Below are 15,087 nucleotides of genomic sequence, written 5' to 3'. Positions count from 1 at the left end.
CAAATTAACTCAAGTTTTCAAATAAATAGTGGAGTAAAAGTACAGTATTTGTCTCTCAGATTTAGTGGAGTAGGCCTACTGGAAATTGGAAATACTCCAGTAAAGTAAAAAATACTTCAAAAATGTACTGTGTACAGTACTTGAGTACATGTACTTAGTTACTTTACACCACTCATAAAGTGGGAGGTGATGTTGAGCCAAACATTGGAACGCATACGGTAGGTTGCCGTTTAATATTTCATCCCGAGCGCATGGATTGGCCCTGGGCCTTCCGTACAGTGCTGCCTGCTGGTTCCTGGACGCAGCGAAGGCAGACCCGGGGAGGGCAGAAGAGTGCATCCATCCCGCCCCCAAATTGCCTTATACAGTTTGGGCAAAATTGTGAGCAATTTATATTCGTACATCCAAGGGCTTCCCTCTACGATAGCGCCAGCAAAGAACATTGTTGAGATCATGGAGCGATGGAAAGGCAGAGTCGCTCTGGTGACAGGAGCCTCGGTCGGCATCGGGGCGGCTGTTGCTCGGGCTCTTGTCCAGCAGGGCATGAGGGTTGTCGGCTGTGCCAGGAGCGTGGAAAAGATAGAGGTGAGTCCCACTCCCACCACAACCACTTTATTTATTATTTTGTTTTATTATTATTTTTAACAATAGACGAGCAGCTTTGGTAACAAGCTGGATAGCTAACTGCTAACATTAGCTCCTCAACAGCTTTGCCTAATAGACTATTAGTGGAACTATTCTAGCTTCACTGTTGTCACTAGTTGTCAGTGGTGGAAAAACTACTTAGGTAAAAGTATCAATACTGCAATGTAGAAATACTCTGTTACAAGTCCGGTATTCAAGATTTACTTTAGTAAAAGTGCAAAATATTGGCATAAAAATGTACTTAAATGTAGAAATTATGCAGAATGTCACATTTCAAATGTTCAAACTCTTTTGAAAATAGCAGATCTACAAGCTCACAATGTGTCACATTGTGATGCATTGTGAGAGTGTAGATCTGCTATTTTAGTAAAAGTATTGTAAGTAAAGAAATGGAAATACTCAAGGAAAGTAGCCTACTTTACACCACTGGACACTGAATTGATTGTAAACATTTTATTAGCAGATTGTTCTCTGTGGATCTTTTTGATTTATGGTGAATTACGCTGCACACTGCACATGATGTTATAGACAAAGGTTACTTTGAAGAAAGATGGCATAGGCCTATGGGTTTTTGGTTTAGAAGCACGCATCTAAAGAAATGAAATGGGACCGTAGCCTATAGTAAATGTTAAAAAGCATCCTGACATCAAGGGCATATGAACGTATGCAAGAGGTGGAAATCCATATTATTGACATTCTAGACGAGGTTTTTTACAAATATCAACTTATTGTTTAATTTTATAATACTTATCGGGCCAGGCTATATGAAAGAAATGATTTGCACATAAACTAGTGGTTCTCAAACTTTTTAATGTCAAGGACCCCCAAATTGACACTTATTAGCCTGATTTGAAAAGATATGTAGGCCTAAGGGACCCACAGAAGAGAAGTTTTGTACTCTAGCAGATTTATATCTTTGAGACCCCACTTTATATTGTAAAATCAATGTTAATTTAACTCTGAGATTGTACAAGGGTCCATTTGGTTCCATGTGTACTGTACACTCTTTGAGTTACAGACCCCTGCTAAGGGTCCATTTGGTAAGGTTCCTAACTATCATTTAGCTGGGGACCCCCTGGAACTCCTTCAAGGACCCTTGGGGGTCCCTGGACCCCACTTTGAGAACCAATGACAGAAACTGGACTGGAGTTAATTGTCTCACTTTGCACAGCTGTTGATGCACCTCCCAACCTCCAATAATTGCTATTTATATTTAATATATGCATAAACAAGTTAATTGAGCTGACAGACAATGCTTGCACTGACTGAGAGCTTTTTCTCTCCCTCTCGCCCTCTCTCATTTGGTGATTTGGCATAATCATTTTTCTATGACATGGTTGATCTGGTCTCCATATATGTTTCAGACAAAACAAACCATTGCTTCAGGTTTGTCCTCCTCTGATTCTTGAACGTTCCATCAATGATACTGAGATAGAAATAGAAAATGTTGCATTCACCACTAGGAAAGATAGGCTGAATGGGTTAGGTCTTATCTGGGGGGCAGAGTAGCAGAGAACAAGGGTGGATCTGATTGACATCATATCCTCACCTCACCTCATCCACTAAGGGCCCGTTTACACTGGGCCGAACCCGGCCCCGATTCTTAACAGGGTCCCCCCAAGGGAGTATTTTGGTCCTCTTTTCTTCATACAAAACAAGTTAATGTCATGAAGTCGGCCTGTGATTGTATTCTGTTTCTTGTTTTCGCTGATGATTTACTCTCCGGTAGTCTCTCAGCAGGATAAATTAGAAGTAAAAATAAATAGAGCAGAATTCCACAAAATCAGCACCTGATTATCTGACAATAAGTTGTCTCTCTTGTAGAGATGGACCGATTGCAAAATTCTTGGCCGATACCGATCCACCGGTTTTATGAAGGTCTGACCTGCCAAAACCGATTTTCCCGATACCGATTTCTTTAGCTAAGAACTAGGAAATAGGGTTGCTCCAATACCCTTTTGTTTCAGGCCAAGTAGGCCTACAAGACATACTTCAATTTGAGTACCAATAAGCTAGAAGAACACTAATGCCAAATCAATCACAATAGTACAATATCCAAAATCACAGACAATATCCAGTCTAAAAGCAGGTGACGCATGCTCCCCCCCCCCCCCCCTTCTTTTTGGAGACGACATTGACACAGGATTATGGAATATATCCTTACATTGCAAAGGTAATCAGCACCATCTGTATTCTGTAGGCTGCCACTAAGTAGACTGGCTGCTACTTGCTAATGTTTACGTCACAGGACCGAGCATCATGCTGTGCAGTGCAAGAGATACAATTGGCCGATTTTGGCATATTTATGTCAGTGACCTGCCGATCACCGATTTGGCCGGTTTGATATGATACCTGCCGATTTCTGATATTGGCCGATACCGATGTCCATCCCTACTCTCTTGCTAAAAGAGAGTTGATACTCTTTGAGTCTATTGCAAAAATAAAGAAGGCCTATTATTAAGGGTTATAGCCTAGGTGACTTTGAAGTTTAAGCCAACAAAGAAGTTAATTACTTGGGCTGCAATACTTACTATCAAAAATACAATTTAGTTAGAACGCCCACTTTTATAGAAGTGCTTTTGAAGGGAAGGCTTACGCACACCCAGTTCCTCTCTTAGCAGGTGCGTTGGTAACAGAACATTAGGAGGAGGAAATCTGACTCAAAGACAGACTGACCCGCACACTGCCGTGCGGGTCAGTGCTTTTGAAATATTGGCTGGGGCACTTGTTCAATTACAGTTTGATTACGCCTGCAGCACCTTCTGGTACACTATGGCATCCTAAAGATCCTTAAAAGAAGCTACAGACCTCACAAAATAAATTAGAATGGAAACGCCACCCCATTTTATTAGAGTGGAGGAGAGAGAGAATCTCTTATTAAAATATGTATGGTCCACACAGGATTGTAAACAAGGTGTTGCCAGCTGATTTAATTGGATAATTTGATTGATTGCAGCCGAGTCAATCATATGGAGCATGGGAAAATGAACTGGACCAGGAAATGGATATGAAACCTGCAGACTGCACAGAGCCTATTATGCACTACTTATTGACAGTTAACTACAGTATGCTTTTTGCATCTACCTGGTCTAAAGTGGCTACAATACCTTTAAGGTTAACAAATAAATCCTTTATTATGTACTTTTATCCTTTATTATCCACCAGAGATAGGATCCTATCTCCTGTTTCTGTAGGGCGAGGCAGCTTGTGTCGCAGGGACTTACCCCAATCCAACCATAGATGCTGAGTGCCAAGCAGGGAGGCACTGGGTCCTATTTGGTATGTCTTTGGTATGACCCGGCCGGGGATCGAACGCAGAGTCGCCGACCTCCCAATCTCAGGTCGGACACTCTAACCACTAGGCCACTGAGATGGTACATTATTATTATGCACTTATTAACAGTAAAATATGCATTCTGTTCCGGTTAATTTCCGCATAATGTATGATTGGCCCAGCTGCCTGCAATCAATCAAATGAACCAGTGAAATCAGCCAATCAAATTAAGTTATGGGAAATTAACCGCAACAGGAAACAGGCATGGCACCTCTACAGCCATAACAACATACAGTTAAGCACATAGCGTAGAAAGAATTTATTAACCGTAATAAACCATTGTTCCCACTTTAGACCAGGTAGATGCAAGAACAGTAGTTAAACTGTTAATAAGTGCATAATGAATGATTTTATTAACCTTTATAAGGCGTTGTTCCCACTTCAGACCAGGTAGATGCAAAATCAGTTCATAGCCCGAACCACTAGGCCAGTGGGCGCCTCTGCTCTCAAGTTGGGGGGGGGGGGGGGGGCTTTTGACAATAAAACGTCAGCATCAAATTGATCTTAAAGTTATGAAACTCGGAGAGTACTGGTCCATTAACACTTATAGTTTAGATTGAGGTCCCAGAGATAGAAATCGTATTAAATGTTGGTTTGTGGCCTATTTACAAACTGGGGTTTCTTGAAACTAACCACATTAACCCTAGCTTCCCTATTGGCAACTCATAATGAATAGGCTAATATTTGACGACCATAGGTGCTATTTTCAGTGAATAGATTTGGTGCAAGGTGAAAAAAAGGAGGGGACCAAGTACAGACCACTGAGGTCCCTGGTAAATGAAGTATACTACATTTTAAGTGTTTAAAAAGGTTGCATAGCACTGCCTTCGATGTCCTTGATCTCAGGATGCTCATGTCCAACACAGCCGGTATCCTATCCTATCCTATCCTATCCTATCCTATCCTATTATTAGAACTCATGGCAAGGGCCATGGAGTGCCACTGATCACATTCATTTTAACCAGTTTAACACTTTCATATTTCGGATATATATAATACAAGCTCACAGTGTGCAGTGATGTGACGTGTTGTGAGCCTCTAGATCTGCTATTTTTTATTGTATTTTTACACAAATCTTCTCTTATGGGGGTCCATGGCACAACATATTTTCAGATGGGGTCTGTGGCCAAATGCACATAAATTTAGTTTGAGAATCACTGCTGTGTACAATATCTTGGAATGTCTTGTCTTAGAAATGATCTGTTTGGTAGATTTTTCTTTTGTCTGTGGTCCTGGAGTTTCCGTGACAACAGGGACAAGTTCCAGTGTGTTATGGCAGAAAGGCCAGTTTAAACTTTAGCTACTGGTTGTATTCACTGGAAATTATAGCATAATTGCTTTGGTTTTCAGAAAAATAACGACATAGCCTGACTGTGATTAAAGTTTTACTGACACACTCACACCCATAGCTACTTCCTCTCACTCCCCCTTATCTATTTCTCTCTCTCTCACACACACACACACACACACACAGCCCACGTTATATAAGTTGTGCAAACGATTCAGCTCATGTCCATTCATACTCTGATCACATGGCTCTACCTATCAATAATTAACTGCCCAAGCATGTTTCAGCCCTGTCCTTGCATTGTGTAAGACTCATAGCCACAGCCCTCAAAATCAATATAGTATTTCTTGTATATGCTAAATATTTTAATTATGAGTTGACTGACTCTGCACATAATGAGGCAGGGTACATAATGATATGAGCCAAAACCACATGCTAGCTTTGGCTGGCTAAATGTTTGGCTAAACTAAGGAGTACATTCGATTGTGCCGAGTACCAGGCTTTCAACTCCCCCTTTCTGGGACAGACTTCAACGCTTGTGTGAGGCCTCAGAAAGTCGTCTGTGTTTGAGCTGGGGACAAAGCTATCATTGTACACTCCCTGCCATGGGCCACAGGCATAGTTGTGCCAAACTTGGCATGGTCTTAGTGGGGGTTGCAAGTGTCCATCACTTAGCATTTGTTCTTGATTTCCCTTTGGTGCTTATTCCTTTCCATTGGGACAGTTTATGAGTTGCATGGATATATTCTTCTAAGAGCAATATTCTTAGCCATGGTAGCTGAGACACATGCATCTAGTGCTGTCCGTAATGTCAGGACTCGTTTTTGACAGCACAGTGAGTTCAGTGGGGTGTAGTGGTAGCAGACGTTGTATTGGAGGATGTGGAGTAGGCACTAGGCAGTAGAGAAACATTGAGCTGGAGGGAGACGCGTGGTCACCAGGGGGATATTCTGGAATGAAGAAGGGATGGATTCTTTTAAGTAGCAGTCACATAACGTCTCATTAACTCTTGCAAAACCCCATAAGCCTGCATGTTGTGACAAGTGAAGTCAATACTGACTTCTTTATGCTAGAGAAAATGATTTATTACACTGTTTATTTATTGAGGTGAAGTAGCCACTATACAAGCTCTTATTCTTAAATAAGTGATAGATGAGTGAATTTGAATTGAACAGATCTACTGCTGGACTTAAGTCCTCATTTCTTGTAGTCCATTATGTGTAGGTTTGTGGTGATAGTTTAGTTTGCATTGTAGTTCCTGTTGCTACTCTGGGCATAATTATGAATTACTGCTTAATGAAAATGTATATTCATTTATATTTCAAAAATATATAAAATGTGGATTCACAATATAGTAAGTGTATTTACTTACTTTCAAAATGTTCTAGGGATATGTATTGGCAGGCAACTTACAGTATGATGATGACTATACTGACACAGGAGTACAATACAGTATGTATCAATACAGGCCTTCATGAATCACATGACCAAAATGCCACAAGATAAATCAAACTATGGGCTTTGAGAGTGGCAGGAGTGGCTAGCTTTCACAACCTCTTAATATTTTCTCCATCTGCATTGCAGACAAATGTGTCAGTATGTAATGTGGGGTAGGGCTTGGCAATATACAAATTAAGGAGTTTATGAAAAACTAAAAACAATCAAATTATTGCTACATGAGCCTAGCCTATCATATCGATACAATATGATACAGATAATCACCAATATGTATCCCGATATTCAATATTTTTTAGCGTAGATTTATGGTACATCTGAAAGTGGATTTAGATCTTAAAGGGGAAGAACACCCATTTTCAATATTGAAATATGTCATTAATATACCTTAGAGGAGTTACTTTACAATACAAACCCCAAAATCAATCCTCCAGTTCTAGGCAACACAGAAGGGGGGGAACTTTTTTCCTATTTCCACACAACTCCTCTAAGGTATATTAATGACACAGTTCAATATTGAAAATGGGTGGTCTTCCCCTTTAATGACTCATGGCTTGTATTTGCTCTTTTCATGTCATATGCAATGATTTGTTCTGCAGCATAATATAAATGGCTTACTGTATATCTAGTTAGTAAATACAAGTGCTCCATAAGGCACTGATTTTTATTTTGACTGTATTTGACAGCCCTGGTGGAGCAGGGGCAAAGACAGGGTGATTAGAATGCCTGTTCAATCAGTTTTAAGCAATGCAAGTCTAAATAAAGTATGACATTTTCCTTTTCTGAACTGTGAAAGAACCTAAACACTAACCGGCAATTTCACTGTCATGGAACACTCACAGCTGAGCTTAGATTGAATGGGGCTTTGACCACAGATGTGGACATCCATGCAAAGACTCCCATTTGAATCATTCCTAACATATCTCCTTACTAAGAGTTGGTAGGCCTATTCATCCATTTGAGGAACTCAAGTTCTACTAAGTTGGGAGACAATACTGTGTTAGGTTTAAGTTATACTCCATCAACCGATGGTGTAAGTCACTTGAAGAAGATAGGCTTAAGTGCATATTGAATACACATTTAATTACTTAACATTATTCATCTTAACCTGCAAAAGCAAACTTTCCCTATCCTATACAATATATAGGCCTAGGCAACGCTACTATCTTAAGAAACCGTGTGCGCATTATATTAATGTCAAGATATTGTGAGTTGTGTGGCAAAAAGTGATTAAATCACAATTGTGCCATGTTTGCTCATGCTCCCCAGGTATTTAATTTGGTGTGTCAATTTTCTCCTGAGCTCATCTAATCACCTCATTGGTTATTCAGTGACCTTTTGACTCAACCATGTAGAACACTTTTCTACTGACTGTAGACTTTCCACTTCAGCTGTGTGTGAGCTGACAAACATATGCATCCATCTGATAATCAGACATTTTCCCACAGATTCTGCACCCGATAGCATCAGCTTTCCACACATTACACCCTCTCCTGATATATGAAACCTGTCAAAGCAGAAGTTTGGTTCTTTTTTTTATTTTATTTTTTTACACAATATCAATTACATATGTATACAGTATATACCCATAGGCTGTTGAAGGAGTATAGGCAATGGTGACAGAAGCGAAGCACTATTTTGCACCACCAATGCTCCACATTTCCACACACCCGCGCCCCCTATTATATTATCATAGATACCTATTTCCTCCCGCGAGGGAAATTCAGCATTTGCAGCCCAACCCAGCTGCCCAAAAGGACTGCATGATCAATTAGGGGTTAAGAGTCTTGCTCAGGGACACACATCGTGACATCGACATTGCTACCCTGGCCTGGGACAACCAGGGGCTCCCTAACCATTCAGCTATGCCAACGCCAAATATTATAGGTAGATGTGAAAGCGTTTTTAGAGGTAGGCTGACTAGGCTCTATAGAGGCTACCCAACATGCGATTCCAGTTTGGGTATGAGTAGATGTTGCGTTCATGATGTAGAGACTAGAGAGTATGGAGTTTTTTGTAAGAAATAAGCCCTGTCCACACATTTGTGAAGATAATTACAGAAAAAAAGGTATATGTTATCAAAACCCTATTTGATGTCATGTTACGTGACTCATTTTGTAAATGAAGTTTCGGCAACACACAGTGACATTTTGGCATTTTGGTGACTCCTATGGGTGAAAGTGAAATGTTTTGCTTTTGGTTCTGTGTTGGACCCTCCCTGTGGCGCACAGAATCAAATTCCCCAAAGATCTCATTTCCAAAGAAAGTTAATGCCCGCACACTCGTATATACTCCTGCATTGATTTCGTCGACATTTTGGTCACAAGGACCTTTCAAAAGAACCTATCTACGTATCTTGAGAAATGTCCTTTTGTGACTCAAATGTCAGCCCTCTGTAATAAATCAATGAAGAGGTGATACGGTAATGTGTGTGTGTGGGAATTGATTTATCCCATGAAATAACTGTGTACATTTTTTGTTTTATCCAGGAAATGTATCAGCACTAAGTCTCAGTAGTCTGTAAAATTGACAGTTCCATGTTAGTGATTGTGAGCGTAATCAACATTTTCTTCTTCTGTGACCTCACCTGTAATCTATTGGTATATCTCATTATTCTCCTATTAATATGGGAATTCACAGACATTCTGACAGATTGCTGATTTGGTTTCATCATTTATTTTTATTTTGTAACTGTTACATTTAGTTCTAGGTCACCTGAGACCATTGCAGTAATACTCAGATCTGCCCAGACAGCTCAGTGTGTATCTCTCCCTGTGCAACAGCACACTGCTGTGCTAGCTTGTGCTTGACAAACCTTTGAGGTGTTAGTTTTACTGCCATGGATGGACATGTCTCTTGTTGGCCTCATACTTCCTCATGTTGTTCCTATCTCTATCTTTGCCCTCGTTTAGTATGCTAGGAGGACCTATGAGTATGCTAATAGCACGACCCCACGAAACCCATACTCAACTCAACCCAACTCATATCAAATTCAATAACAATAATCATCAGTGAATGGTCCAGGCACCTACCGTAGTCTGCTAATGTTAATGGACTCTCGATCCCGACAACCTTTGCTGCGTCTCACTCCCCATCTCTCTCTCCCCATTTCCTGTCAGACTACTGTTCACTATCAATAAAGGCAGAAATAGCCAAAATATATATATCTTTAACTATATACACGTTAATAAATAGGGTTAAATAGTCAGAGTTTTAAAAGATAGTGCCCACTCACCAAGGTTCAGACTTCCTTGTTATCAAACAATGACAACCTTTCGAAGTGTGTAGGATCAGTGCATCCAAGCAATAGCTTTTTCTAGATAAAAACGGGTACCAGTGTTTATCCCGCCTCTCATTCTGAGAGGATAAACCTGAGATCTCATAAAGCGCACAGTGGTTGGTAGAACTTGGTACCATAACTATCACCAGTAATCCACCTTAAGGCTGAGTGGTAGACAGTGACTAGGCGTTTTAAAAGTGATGGAGCAGCAATCCCATAACTAATATCACCATAGTCCAGGACTGAGAGAAAAGTGGAAACGGGAAAGCATGATTTATTTCTTTAAAGGAAACCAACTTTTTGTCTCAGTTTAGAGACAAGATCATCAACATGGAATTTAAAATAAAGTTTGTTATCAAGCCAGATGCCAAGATACTTATATTCAGAGACCCTCTCAATCGTGGAACCACTTGCAGATGTTATAAGTATGTTATCTAAGTCAATGCTTAAAGCCCTAGTAAACAAAATAAATTTAGTTTTGTTTGCATTTAGAACAAGCCTGGCATCCTGGAGAGCATTAAAGGCAAGCTGCAGCTTCTTAACTGCAAGCTCAACCAAGTCTCCAACACAGTAGTAGGGCATTCACGAATAGTGATTTTTAGTATTCAAATTATTCGACTTCAAATTATTCGAATAGTCGAATATTCGACAGGACTGGCCAAACTGTCAAATATTAAGTAAGCAAGAGGCGAACATTGTGAAAATAGCCGATCTACATGCTCACAATGCCTTGTATTGCGAGGCGTTGTGAGCATGTAGATCTGCTATTTTCACAATATTTATCTGCGGAACCGAGTCACATTAAATGTAACACCTACAATTCCAAGTGCTTGTCAGGGTGGGGGTCCCCAGTTAAAATGTTTATTTTGGGGGTCAGGGCCTAAAAAGGTTTGAGAACCCCTGGTATAGAGCATTAACAACTCATTGACAACTCATTCTTATGACTTCCCATCTAGCCAAGCTTTATAACTATATTTAAGAGGAAAACTTTGGTGAACAACGTCGAATAGTGACTTTGATATTCGAATATTCGAATATTTGGTGAATGCCCTGCAACACAGTATAAAACGATGTAATCTGCATAAAGATGGGATTGACAGTCCTTCAGGATGAAGATAATGTTATTGATATAAAGAGTACAGGGCCTAAAACACGAGTCCTGTGGGTCCGCCGAGGAAACTGGCCTAAGAATTCCCAGGCTGAAATCTATGAAACAAACAGTTATAAAACCACTCTAAAACAACATTAAAATATCATGCAATTTCTGTAAAAGTTGCACATGATCAAAGGCTTTTCTATAAATCCACAAAGAGGGCGGTCTAAAGCAGTGATAATGTTGTTTGTATTACCTTTACCCTCCTAAGCTAAGCTCACCTCAGAATGTGCAAGATACCCATATATGCTGTGTGTATCACTATCTATAGGGCATATCAGTGGGCCTGGTTTTCTGGTGCCAATAAAAAGAATTGATTTCGAGACATTTCGAGAAAATCAAGATTTTTAAGTCGAGAATCAACACATGATCCTGTTGAATCATGACCATTAAAACCTTTGATTCTGTCAAAAAAAAAAAAAAAATGTTTTATATATATATATATATATATATATATATATATATATATATATATATATACATACACATACATATATATATGTTACAGGGTAAATGGGTAACTCAGGGAGACCTCGGTAAGAGCGCTCGTTTTGTAGTTCACCACACACTAATCACCACCAGATGGCGACGTCAGCCACTGGATAAGAGAGTTACGTCACGCTTTGAACTCGCCGCAGACCGGAAGTGTTTACTCTTTATTTACTAGCCTAGCCTAGCCTAGCCTAGCCTAGCCTAGCCTAGCCATTAGCTCCATTGTAGTCACTTGGACAGGGCGTTTAACGTGCGCTTGCCCAGGCCTTACGGCCTGGGCATAAATATAACGATTGCATTCACCACGGCTTCGTAACTCGCGCGGCGCTCCGCCGGCCGCGCGGCCCTGGCCCGCTCTTCGCGGCCACTCGCGCCTGCGGCGCTCGGGGGCGAAGAGCAGGACCAAGGTCCGCTGGCCTTCGCGCCGCTTGGGGCTTCGTGGACCCAGGGGGGCCTCGTAACTCGTTTGGGCTTCGTGGATACAGGGGGGCTTCGGTAGCCGCTCGCAGTGTCGTGGACAATAGAGCGGCGCACCGCCTGGAGTACGTTGTATTGGCGACCGCTTGCTCCGCCCCGTGCCGCACCACGAGTGCTCCGCGTCTCGAATGCCCTGGTTCTCTTTAAAACCGTGACATATATATATATAAAATTAGGGAACATCTTAAAGGAGTAGTTCACCCCAAAAATTACTTATTTCTATCAATTACACACCCCATGAAGCCTTGAATTCATGGAGATTTTTTAATTTTCATTCCTCCTGAGCCAATAATTTGATGATGGGTGGCTGGTCACTAGGATACTCTCCACTGGTTATCAAATTATTGGCCCAGGAATGTGACAAAAAACAAAAAACTAAAGGCATGGGGTGTGTAATCTTTTGGGTGAACTACTCCTTTAAGAGCAGATCCATCAATACTGTATGTAACTGCTCCTAAACACTCTTCTTCAGGCACAGAGAAGGACAATGCTCCAACTGCTGTTTTTCACAGGAATCTTTATTTCCTCCCATGCTCAAACACCGTGATAAACTGGGAAATACATACAAATAACACATTTTAGCCACAACGAAACAAACAATTATGCAAACAATAAAAAAAACAATGAAATACCAATGACTTGTACAACCAAGACAATAAAAGCTTCAAACAAACAAAACGTGACATACCATGTGCGCCTTCTGCACCCAAACATTCAGGAGAGTTAAATCTTTAACATTCTGCCTTTTCTTATTTCTTCAGAGACTCCTCTCAGAGACAAGAGCTCCTCTTTCTTCAGAACTCAATCTGTTCTCATCTTTGTTAACCTGCACCTGACCAGGTGGACCCTATATACACTAATTACATCATGTGACCTCTGACCAAGCCACACCATACGCTACCTGAGTAACAGGTGGCACCATTACCCTGCAAAACCACAATATGTCACTCAAATCAAAATTAAACCACCATTTCCACATTTCCAACAATAAAATGAATACATCAAAATAATTCTTGTCGCCCCCCCATTGCTGGGACAGCTACACTGCCCCCAAAAAATACAAAAATAAAGTGCTGCTTTAGGCTGCAACAAAACTTTGTAATTTTTCCTAATAAACCAAAGTGTACCATTAAACCTTTTAAATTGACCTTCAACCAACCAACATTTTTTTCCCACGGTTTCTTTACAGTATTAACTTTTGTCAAAAGTTATAAACTTTGTTTTAGGTTTCTGTCAGGCCTTTAAGTCATCTCTGCCCCCATGAACCGTCCTTCATCTTTACTTTTCTCCTTGCTATTCTTTTCCTCCTTGCACATTTTCCTCTCTGGTTTTCCTCCAGCCACCTTGGATTCCATCTGCCCATCCTCCACTGTTTCCTTGTCTTTTCCTTTGCATTTAAATCGCTGTGAGGACTTATGCTTCCCTTGTGTTTTCTTGCCAACGCTGCTGCCGTCACTGGTTTCTTTCTTTGCCCACCACTGTGTGTTGGGCCAGGCTCTTTCAGGCTGGGTAGATCTTTAGCAGTAATGGGCCATGGGTTTGTAGCCACGGGCTTGCCCAGCCCAGGGATGAAGGGACCTGAGGGTACTTGAGGACTCAGGTTGGTATCTGGTACGTCCTTTTTGCACTGGTCTATGGGAGCAGGATACTCTGAGGAGGTGGCCTCAACCACACAAAGAGAAACCTCTGCCTTCACTCTAGAAGGTGGCACTGGCTCCAGGACCGGAATGGAAGTGACCGTGTCCCCCTCTGTATTGTCCAAGTCACTTTGTTTCACAACGGCTTCACTCTTCTGCTCAATTCGTGACACAGTTAAGCCATGAATTGACTTGGCGTCTTCCCTTCGAGGTGACTGGAGCTCTGTTACCTTTGGGGCCACTGGGCCGAACTCTGTCGTCCCAGCCTCAACTGAACGCTTTTTCAGAAGATAAACAACTTCACCAGTCAACAATTCACAGTTATCCATTTTCCTTCTCAAGTCTTGATATGAAGTTGTCTGTTCCCATAAACCTTCATAGTCTCTTTTTAGGTCAGACTCACATTTTTGCAGTATTAGTAAACATTTCTCCAATTCAAATTTCGTGCATTCCTCCTTTAGTTTTAATCTGGCATTTCGAACCTCAGCCTTTAAATTATTATACAAGGACAGAAATATTTTCTCTCTTCTTTGAATCCCATTCTCATTCAATTTAGTTGGGTCAATTTCAGGTGGTGATGGCTTTAAGACTCTTTGGCTAGTAAAGTATGAATTAATTTCTATTATTCTATCTTGAATTACTTGTCTTTCTGACATCGGTTTCAGCTTCCAACAACTCTGCAAGATAAAACTGTTCCTCTTCTAAGGCTGCCCTGATTTGCTCTGGGGTAAAGCACTCCATTTTCTTTAAGTTAAAGTGCTTTAAAGTATTATTGTAGATACCAAAATAAAGTAAATCTACTCAGAAGATTATTGCACAGCTCAGAATAAATAAAGAGGAAGGTCTAGTTTTAAACCAGTTATTAATTTTAAATCCACAAAACTGAACTTGAATTTTATTAAATATTTGGAATTACTCTAAACATAATATTTAGCAAAACCTCCTATTAGAAACCTCAACTTTTGGTAGCCCCGTTAGCAGTTTATGAATTAATATTGCTGTGGAATATCTAAATATTTTATTTTTTAACTAAATATTCAAACAATAAAATCATACAGTGTACAATATTACTTCACTTAATCTTCAAAACAATAAAATGTTCAATTTGTCAAAGTGCCCTTTCTTTTGGTCCCATTTACTCACACCCAACAGTCTGACCTGTGATATCCCAGCAAGGATATATGACTCTTGCACCACTGAACCTTCTCCTGTAGAGACCTTGGGAGACGACACTGTGACCATCACGACCACCGCAGTGCCAACTTATTGCTCCTCTCTGGAGGTGGATTCTGAGACACCCGTGGCCGACGCCCTTATCAAGAGGCT

General features: G+C 40.7%; 1 protein-coding gene across 1 annotated transcript in view; it reads left to right on the top strand.

The window, feature by feature from the left end:
- Window positions 1–393: 393 nt before the first annotated feature.
- dhrs11a (dehydrogenase/reductase 11a) overlaps window positions 394–15,087 on the top strand; it is a 28,195-nt gene continuing 13,501 nt past the window's right edge. The window contains exon 1 of the mRNA XM_080748753.1: window positions 394–585. Within this exon, the coding sequence (XP_080604879.1) occupies window positions 454–585 (132 nt within the window). The 5' untranslated portion in view covers window positions 394–453. The remainder of the gene's footprint in view (window positions 586–15,087) is intronic.

Source organism: Nannobrachium achirus, assembly GCF_963921795.1.
Source record: "Nannobrachium achirus genome assembly, chromosome: 19".
NCBI classification, from domain to species: Eukaryota; Metazoa; Chordata; class Actinopteri; order Myctophiformes; family Myctophidae; genus Nannobrachium; species Nannobrachium achirus.
This window is presented reverse-complemented; position numbering and strand designations above follow the sequence as displayed.